At 46.9% G+C, this 9,833-nt stretch overlaps 1 protein-coding gene across 1 annotated transcript; it reads left to right on the top strand.

The window, feature by feature from the left end:
• The first annotated feature begins 2,532 nt into the window (after window positions 1-2,532).
• Window positions 2,533-6,888, top strand: CUNH10orf71 (chromosome unknown C10orf71 homolog). The gene is made up of 3 exons (XM_029285502.1): window positions 2,533-3,588; window positions 4,012-5,851; window positions 6,041-6,888. The coding sequence occupies exons 1-3, from the start codon at window positions 2,566-2,568 to the stop codon at window positions 6,886-6,888; spliced, it is 3,711 nt and encodes a 1,236-aa protein (XP_029141335.1). The 5' UTR covers window positions 2,533-2,565.
• The last annotated feature ends 2,945 nt before the right edge of the window (window positions 6,889-9,833 follow it).

Genomic DNA, 9,833 nt, shown 5'->3' with positions numbered 1-9,833 from the left:
CATGAATATAATTTTTGTATAACAATTTCAATAAAGGATGAGCATATTTATAGTAACTGTAATCATGTCTCGTTCCAAAGAGTGTAGATGTCAAAAATATTAAACCTGGTATCCGAGGCAAATTCATACGTGTAATAACTTTTCCCCAAAATTTTAGGACATTGCAAAAAATATATGTTTTCATGAACTGTTGTTCTCATTGCATTTCCCACATCATTCCTTTTTAGTCAATGTAATACATAATACAAATAAATAAACATCTGGAAAAATAACAGCAGACCTGTAATTTCACACATGCATTCTTGCCCGAAGTCTGGGGGAAGAGCCAAGTTTTAAGAATCACTTAATGGTGGGTTTGTGTGACACTGTTAAAACAACAGGACACAGATAGGCTGATCTCTCCTGATCGTGTGGGATAGCACAAACTACAGAGGGGGGGATAATGCCCCAGATAATCAACCCCTAAACTGTGGAAGGCTGTATAGATGATCACCAGTGCCTTAAATTGGGCCCAGGAGTCTACCAGTAAGAGCAGTGCGGTTTCCAAAGCAGAGGGGTTAGTTAGGTTGGCCTAGCACGGCACAGCCACTTCCTGCTGGGCTGCTGCCTTCTGGACCAGCTCGCCTCCCACGTGGTCAAGGGCAGCCTCAGCAACTGCAGTCCACTGCAAGGCTCCAAATGTGAGGTGACCAAAGCGTTATGTCCTAAGAGTTATGGGCACAGTTGGTACGCTAGATGAATTTGTTGAAGGCCTTCTTGGCCACATCTGCCAACTGTTCATCGAGCAGGAATCCCCAAAGACCTCAAGATGTACATCAGTTCTAAAGGGGGAAATACGACCCTGTTGAAGACTAAATAGGGAACAGGTCTAGATCCAGGTGGCCTACATCCCCATGGCCACTTGGCCTTGTAAAGGTTGACCTTGACCCTGTTCTTCCAGACACTAAGTCAAGACCTTAATGGCACCACTTGGCCGGCCTGCTGTCAAGATGAACAATGGGTATCATCAATGTACTGACCCCAAATTGATAAATGACCTTACCTGGTAACCTTGTTTGGTGTGAAATGAAGTCCAGTGAGGGCCTTGCCTCCCTCAAGGCTGGTGGTATCACCCCCTTCTCTTAGCAGAGCAGATATTGCTGGCTGGACCCAACAGGAGATTGGCCTTCACCAGCCAGGAAGGGCAGAGGAACCAGGTGGCGCCTAGCAGATTTCAGTGTCCTGTCCACTCCAGGAATTACAGTTTCAAACTTGTCCCAGGCAGTCACACAAGATCTTGCTTTTATTCACCTGGGAAGACTTGCCAGGTTAGAGCCCAACTGCTAGCAAGTCCAAGCAACTTATTCAGAATACACAATTAAGGACAGAACATTTCTTTATGCAAGAAAAACAAATTCAGGTGCAAAACTTCACAGACTCATTTATTTATTTATTTATTTATTAAATTTATATACCGCCCTATCTCCCTTGCGGGACTCAGGGCGGTGAACAGGCGATACTAAAAACCACGATAATAAATAAATAGTTTGTTTTAAAATCGAATTAAATAACAGGCCTGTTCTAAAAACACACCTGTAAAAAAACCCCCACTGAAACATAATCGAACTACGCCAGGCCGGCCGCACGGAATAGATGGGCCTTCAGGGCTCGGCGAAAAAGGCGCAGGTCCGCAACTGTACGTAGGTCGGCGGGTAGGTCATTCCAGAGGGCAGGAGCTGCCACAGAGAAGGCTCTCCCCCTGGGGGTCGCCAGCCGGCATTGTCTGGCCGACGGCACTCTAAGGAGGCCCTCTCTATGGGAGCGGACTGGTCGAAGGGAGGTGTTTGGTAGGAGGTTTTTATCATACACAGAGCATGTCAATCACAAAGAAAATAACTTTTGCCAAAGAAAGAGGTCAAGCATCCAGGGGGCAATTAGACATTCGAAGGAGACATGACATCGTCACTGTTCAGTCGTGACGCGGTTCCTATTACCGAATGCGTAGCATAACATTACCAATAGAAACCTGCAAAGGCCCTCCAGGGCTCTGCACCCTGCTGGGGTCTCCCCATGGCTGAGCTAAATGAGGAGGAGACCCTGCAAGGCCATGCCAGGTAGACTGCTAACATTACAGCTCAGATTTTCAGAGGGGAAAAGAAAATTTGGGTTTTTAAAAAGAATTTCTGGAGAAAGAGGAGAGTCACGAAAGCTTCAGCACCATTTTAAAAAACTCTTGATCTTTCTTAATTATTTTTCTGGGGGCTGTTCTAGTTCAAAACTATTTTATTATATATAATGTATAAATATTTAAATGCAAAGTAATTCTAGAATATCAGATTAAATTGGGGATCAGTGGGAATTAAACAGAAAAGGTTTATGTGCAATTGCGTTGTATTGTAATACAATAATGTAAACTTATATATGTTCAATTTGCAGACTGGAAAGCCCCACTTTGTGCTTCCTTATGAGAAATGAATATAAAATTGCAGCTCACTGAAGAAAAGTTAACCCCAAGTTGTGAAAAATGCTTGAGAAGCGGTAGCCCCAAAGGTCAACCACCCATTTCATTAATGACTCATATGGACCATGCAGGGGAGTAAGAAACACGCGGATGGACAGAGTGATTCCTCCAGCATTGGGAGTCTGCCGGACGACACCGACAGAGAAGTGTGCAGCCTCACCGACCGAGCTTTCAAAAGTCTGTGCGTGGCTGAGCTTCAAACGCCTTACACAGAAGCAGACCCCATTGGGCCATCCGGCATCTCCCACCAGTTCTCTAGCAAATTCTTTCACGGCCCCTGGAATTCTGCCCTCAAGAAAAACACCAACTTCCACAGGCAACTGTCAGAAAAGGAGCGTGCAACATTCCTACTTTCCAAAGTTTCTACTAACTGCAAAACTCATGAAGACAAGAAGTATTCTCTAGTCAGCCCAAGCATAAGAAGAAAACTTGACTTGCCGCTGTCTGATCTGCACAACTGTACACATATCTCAAAAGTGTCTTCTTTGATAAAGACCTTTAATAAGGTTGACAACCAGGTCTCACTACTGATAGCCAAGCAGCCGGCAAACAGCAGTTGGACAGGGTGTCCGTTAATTTGTGGAGACGAAACTGCTTTCTGGAGTGACAGAACAATTGTAAACATCCAAGCGGGGATCTCTGAACTTCCAGACCCGCGTCCAAGTGTAGCAGGCCCCAGCGATCAGCGCAAAGGACACAGCAAAATAGACCTGGCCTGTCTGAGGCTGCCTGTTTCTCAGCTTTCTCAGGCAAAGGCTTCGAATGTACCCAGGTTCAGCATCTCTGACAAGATGGTGAAAACCAGAACTGGGAAAGCGAAAGAACTAGCCAGAAAAAGTAGCTTTCTCCACAGCGAAAACAGCGCTTTTGAGTCGTGGAATGCACACCATAAAAAACGAATTGAAATAGGAGAGACGATGCCCAAAGACGGCAGCCTCGGTTACTTTGAGGAAAGGCCTTTCTTTAAGAAGCCTTGCGTCTCTGAGCCAAAAGCGATGGCTGCCTTCATGCTGGAAGAAAGCTTCTCCGATGATCCTTCACCAAAGTCCCTCTCCAAGGCCTCCTTGCCTTCGGTGCCTCTGGCAGGGGTAGGTTTTCCCTCACCGGCTGATGCAGAAAGTGCTGTTGCCCAACAGCTGTTGCCCCAGGTACTTGCACCTGTGTACGAGAGTCCTTCTCCAGCCTCCCTGACGTCTAGCACGCTTTTCCCGCCAAGGATGGGGCCCCCATTTCCAGTGTCCAAGGCGCCAGCCCGCCCACCCTCTTTCCCTCAGACCTCTCTCCCTCCAGAAGCAGCATTCCAGCCCACCGATGCGCAGGAAATACTGATGCCGCCACCGCCACATGTTTCTATATTAGCAGAGAAAACCACCAAGCCAGACTTTGCACTTAGGGTAGGCAGTGGCTGCCCACCACCCTGGAGGAAACAAAAGGCTACTCTTAGTAGAATGAAACTGGCAGAGGTCAGAGCAGCCGAAGTGTTAGAGATAAAAGATTCCCTGTACAGAAAGTCACCCGAGGTCGCTCCTTTAGCCAAAACGTCTGCAGCTGAGTCACCTGTGGTTTTGTCTGACCCTTCCTTTGGCATCTCGGCCCTGCTGGCTCCGGCCCTACCCCTGAAGCCGAAGAACGAAGGACCACCGGGAAACCGGCTATTAGTGGTGACTCCATTCGTATTGGAAGCTGCAGCAACCAAAGAAGCTGAGGAGAGGGCATTTTACTCCCAGAATGATTACAAGTCTAAAGCACCACGTTTACTGTTTAACCTGAAGGACATCCGAAAACGCGTGAAGAGCACTTATACCCCCTCTCCTCTCCCGAGAGGCCTGGAGGACAAAAGCAAGCTGAAAGGCCAGGCCCACCTGAAGGCAGATGTTATGGCAACCAGTGAGTTGGATTACAGCAATAAAGAAATACTTGGTGGTGCTGATAAAGTTAATATATTTGAACAAATGGACTACATTCAGGAAAAGGACAATTTCACCGGTTTAAATGAGAATTTTATCAGCGATGATGTAATGTTGAGCTTATCAAAGTCAAGGGCAGGTATTTTAAAGTATCAAAATAAGAATCATTTGCAGCAAAGTAATTCAGTATACACAGAGGGCGTTAAGGTGATTTCTGTGCACAAACACAATAAAACTCAGCCTGCTTCTTCATCCGAACCTTTCCTGACAGAGGTGGCAGCCGTACAGCAGGAGGACATGCAGGAACATAAATATAAAAAAATCGCTTTGGGTCAAGATGCCGATGAATCATCTAAAAATCTGTTTTATCCAGCTGAAGAAAACAGAAGCAACAGCGGAACCCAGGCCTGCTCCTCAACTGGAAATGGCCCCCAGGGCGGAAGAAGCCCCAGCCCTTCTGAGCAACCGGTTGTTACCACGGCAGACCAACCGTTCCACAGGATGCCCTGTTCTCTGATGCAGCTCTTCCAGAAAGCCTGTCTTCAGGAGAGCCAGAGAAGGGGGGACGGCGTGGATGGAGGAGAACAGCAGGGCTGCCAAGAGAGAGAGAAAGCCAAGAAAAAGGATTTGCATGATCACCTGCTCAGCAACTCTGGTGCTGCTGTGGATGAAACAGACAAGGGGAAGGATGAACATGAGGATGTCCCACAAGAGGCAGCGTTGGAGGAGAAGGAAGAAGACGGCTGGAGAAGCACCGACTGTGAGGCGGAAAGCAAGGCTGGAGAGCCCCTCACGCCAGCCGTATCAAGCTTGTTGAAGCCCACTCTGTTCACGATTAAAGACAACACATTTAAGTCGCCCCCTGTGACCAAAGCAATCAAGCTGCCTCTGCTCAGGTCTTTGTCCTGTGAAGGAGCTGCTCCGAACGCCCCGGAGAACCCCAAGAATGCCGAGACAGACCGAGAGGGGGAGGGGGAGGGGGAGGAGGAGGAAGGATGGGGGTCTATCCAAGGGAACAGGGGCTCTCAGGTAGCTGACAAAAGCAGTCTAACCGCAAATTATAGCTTTAGTGAAGGATTAGATCATTTTTCTATGATGGCAGATTCTGAAGAAACCGATCGTTTATCAGTGTTATCGGAGAAAGAATTAAAAAGCCCTGAGAAATTAGCTATTTCCAAAGAGGAGATCAGAATCAGGAAGTTGAGGCCCAGTTCTGCCATTCAGCCAAATCTGGACTTTGAAAGTGAGCCAAGACAAAGTGAGGAAAGGTCCCCTACAAGAGAAAGGACACTTTATACGAAGAGCCGTGCCTTCTCTAGGCAAAGGGGTGGTCCTTGCATTAAAAAAATAATAAGTCAAGAGGTAAACTCTCCCACAGTAACAGAAAATCATGCTTGTTCTCCTGTTTCCAGTGATGCCTTTGGAGGCACATCTTCTTTGTTGAGTAATTCAGCCGGTTCTATCATACAAAGTCCAAGGTCAGATCCTGTGGTGCCATCAGCTTCCACAGGTCCATTGTCAGATACAACTGCAGACTTCAACATATCGCACACTGAAAAAGTAGCGAATTTCCCACTACACAAAGCAATAGGAAGTATAGATAAACCTTCCACAACGCCCACGCTTGATCCAGAACAAACGTATCAGCTCCCCGGAGATCCTGACAGCCCTTTGGGGACGAATGAAAGACTCCAGCTGATGAGTCAGATGGGAAGGACAGCAGCCAAACCCCCAACGGTGCCCCCCAAGACAGAAAAGGCATTGCGGAGGGCAAAGAAGCTGGCAAGTAGGAGGAAAAAGATGGAAGCTCAACAGAAAAAGCTTGAGGAGGAAACTCTGCCCCAGAATGAAGATGCTTCATGCCTGACACCAGCCCCATCTCTGCAGCCCCTCATCCGCCCTGACTCTCCCTTGACTGCCCCAAAATGTGGTCCGATAAAGCATCAGCCTTTGCTCTCCTCAAGTCCCTCCCCCTCTTTGCCTGCCACTCAGCGTAAGCTGCTTCAGGATCCGGACTCAGGGGAATACTTTATGGTAGATTTGCCTCTTCGGTTAAAGACGCTCTATGATCCCGAGAGCGGTAGATATGTCCAGGTGTCCGCTCCTTCCTCCAGAAGGAACTTGTCTCGAACACCTTCTTCAGAAGTCTCCTTTCCCACCTGTGCCTGGGGTCCCAGCACTCTCCCGCCCAGGGTGGCTTCTGTTCCCACCCTCCCATCATCCACTCCGCTTCCCGGAGCGTTTGTGAAGGCCTCGGGGACAGCCTCAGGTGAGCCACTGAGGGCCTCCTGCCCAGGGCCTTCGGAGGGTCCGCCCTGCCCAGACGCAGCCCTGCCCGATATTCACAGCCAGAGCGCCGATGGGTCCCCCTCAAACTCCGAAAAGGGTAGGGGCTCCCCTGCCCCTCAGACAGGGGAGGGTACGAAGGCTTCGGCCGAAGAGTTTGCGGTTGAAGGTGCACCGCCAGAGTCTTTGCTGTAGCTTTAGAAGAATTGCTAGGCATACCTGAAAGCACAAAAGGTGAGGATTGCACAGCAATTATAACAAAATAACGTCACTTTTTGGCCTTTTTGTTAGATCAAATGTAGAATAAGAAAATATACTAATGCGAATTCACTTTTTTGTTTACTCTGAACAATTCTAATCTATTCCGTACATCGGATGTACAACGCAGAAATACTTCGACCTGACTGCCTACGGGCTGGGTTGGAGCGATCTGAATTCGTACCTCACGGCTTGGTTCCTCACGATCAAAAACATAATTCTGAGTTCAAACATCAAGTTTTATGTGGTCTGAAGAGAAACGAGTATAACGTCAGGTTTTGAAACTGGGTGGATTGAACTGGATCTGATTGATATATTTGAAATGAAACATGCCCACATTTCACAGTTCTGTTTTCTATTGCTTATTTTGTGGGCAACACAGTGGAGAAGAGACTAGCAGTTGTTTTTTTTAAAAAAAAAACCTGTACATTTGTGAAACTACTATAAAAAAAAGGCCAGGCAAGGCCTGGATCCAGCTAACCTCTGTGTTCCCTCCCTGTGAATGGCCGGTGGTCAGCCACCCTATAGGAGGACACGAGATGGTCAACCTGCCCCGATGAAGCTGGAAATTAAGGGGAAAAAAGAGCAGAGGTGGGGTACCCCTGTAGCCCTGGGCCCCCTCACTACACCCTCACTAGCCTTCCAGGGGCCATTGTCAAAAATCAGTTGTGAGGTTTCTGGCTGTTTTGAGACAGGAAATCCACAGCTTCTATTATATCACGTTGAAATAGACTTTATGCAAATAGAATCTACTAATTCTATTATGTCACTTTAATATAGACTTTATGAAAACTCACACATGGGCACACGAAAATTCTAGAACTGCCCATTTCACATCACCATCTTGTAAGTATTTTTCTCCAAAGAATCCCCTCCTTTAAATCTCTAAAGATTTTGGATTTAGTTTTCTGCCAGTGGTAACTAGTAAGATGGAAAGCAACCTGGAGAACACTGACGTGTTCCCTCCTCCAAGTGTCCTTGTTTAAATTCCTTACATGATCAACCAGCCTAGTTTCCCCCCCCCAAAGACGGAGATAAGATACATCACAGGAAACAGGATTGGAAGGCTGAAACTGTCCAACTTCTGCCACTTCCCTTTTGGCCTCCTTCCTACACCCGGATCAGGAAAATGGGCTGCCAAGACTCTAGACGTCTTCTGCAGTTGGACTGCATTGTCCCTTTGGGTATGGAGGTCACAATTTAAGTCAAGTGTTGCGGTGAGCTCCACATTATGATCATTCAGAGATTCAGTTAACTGGTGGCCAAATTTCTGGGGTATTTTGCCTTCAAACAACAGAAATGTTGAATTGAAACAAATAGCAGTTTTTGTAGTGTTGACTGTCCCAACGAAAGTCTTGTTTGTACCTATGCAAGCATTTCTTTCCTGAATGAGATTCCTCAGGGGCAGAAATCAAGGCGCCTCAAATATTATTTCGGTTTGCTTATACGCCTAATTGAAATGGCTAGCACTCTCCAAACAGAGGGGTTTCTTGGACAGGAATAAGCTTGAATCTTACTAGCCACACATGCTGTAGTTCGGGAGCCTGGGGGGCACAGGAGGGTCAGCGCTACAAAAACTGCTGTTTTCCCAGGAATATGATTGCCAACAAAGCAAAGCTCTATAGATCATTATTTTTAGCCCTTTGAATATCTATTGCCTGTTAAGAAAACATTAAGTTGTGAGAGCTCTGTGTGTGCACCTGTGTCTTATTTTAAGCCATTTTTTTCAGTCACCACGCAATATTCTGAAGGGAAGGGCAAAAGGACACAGCTGGTTTGAAAGGCTTCATGGTCTCAGATGGAGAATGGGGAGGCTGCAGGAGATCAACCGGGACTTTTCACAAACAGAGCAATGTTACGTTCGGTTGCCCCCTTTTTTTTGGGGGGGGGGACTAATCTTGCCTGATGAAAAACTCTTGGATTTCAAAAGCTTGCAAATTTTATAACACTTCAATAAGCCAAATAAAAGTATTGCCTCCACTGATTTTGGATTTTCATTTCTCATGCCCAATATGGCTACTACTTTTTAAAACTTGCAAAGATGTGTAGCTGAGCAAATGAAAGGGGGGAAAACAGAACAAGGTGAAGATACTGTAGTGCCATTTATAAATCCTTATTATAATCTGCAATTATAATTTAATGTTATATTATATGTAATATAAACTGAATTTGCACAGCGCATAAACCCAGAATCTGGTTTGCTTGATTTAGTGGGATCTCTCAAACAGGGCAGTTATGACTTAGTGTGTTTGCAACTCCAGCAAATTGTGATTTATTCTTTAAACCCTGGTTAGCCAAGCTCAGCATGGTGTGAACTCAGCCCCGATGTGGAGTCTCTGTTCCGGAAGGCAGACTTGCGGGCCTGGCGGCCTGACGGCTGCTGCCTGCTGTTCAGCCCGAGGCTCCGTCTTTTTTTGCAGCCCTGAAGGCCTCCAAAGCGCTGAGGCTCCGCTGGGCCGGTGGGAGAAATCGATCCGTGGGCTACAGCTGCATTTAAGAGAGGAAACCTCTGGTGGGAAGTAGAATACTGAAATTTAATAAAGAATAATTCATAGGCAGAAGGATTAACAGGGAAACAACTTCAGATGACAAAGCAAATCTAACTTAATTAGAAAAGAAAGTTAGGCGCGTGGAACCAACAATTAAATGTGTAACTCCCCTCTGTACCTGTTGGGATCACCGGGTCAAACTGCTTGTTGGATTATCTGCAGGGCCGGCTGCTGACTTGGGCCCTTTGGGGTCTGCCCAGGAAGCGTCTCTGGACCGTGATCTCCACCACCAAGCCTTAAACCCCCCCCCTTTGCGCTCCTGCTCCGTCTCCAGGGTGGAGGTGAAAAGCACCCCCTTCCTTTGGCAAAACCCCTCCCCGGTCTGTTATCTAG

Source organism: Protobothrops mucrosquamatus, unplaced genomic scaffold (genome assembly GCF_001527695.2).
Source record: "Protobothrops mucrosquamatus isolate PMUCROS unplaced genomic scaffold, P.Mucros_1.0 scaffold1781, whole genome shotgun sequence".
In the NCBI taxonomy this organism is placed as follows: Eukaryota; Metazoa; Chordata; class Lepidosauria; order Squamata; family Viperidae; genus Protobothrops; species Protobothrops mucrosquamatus.
This window is presented reverse-complemented; position numbering and strand designations above follow the sequence as displayed.

Excerpts from the sequence above, each read along its gene's own strand:
- CUNH10orf71 (XM_029285502.1), top strand. The coding sequence starts at position 2,566 with ATGCAGGGGAGTAAGAAACACGCGGATGGACAGAGTGATTCCTCCAGC. Across the intron at positions 3,589-4,011 it reads CTTCGGTGCCTCTGGCAGGG|TCACCCGAGGTCGCTCCTTT; the intron begins GTAGGTTTTCCC and ends CTGTACAGAAAG. Across the intron at positions 5,852-6,040 it reads AGGCACATCTTCTTTGTTGA|AACAAACGTATCAGCTCCCC; the intron begins GTAATTCAGCCG and ends CGCTTGATCCAG.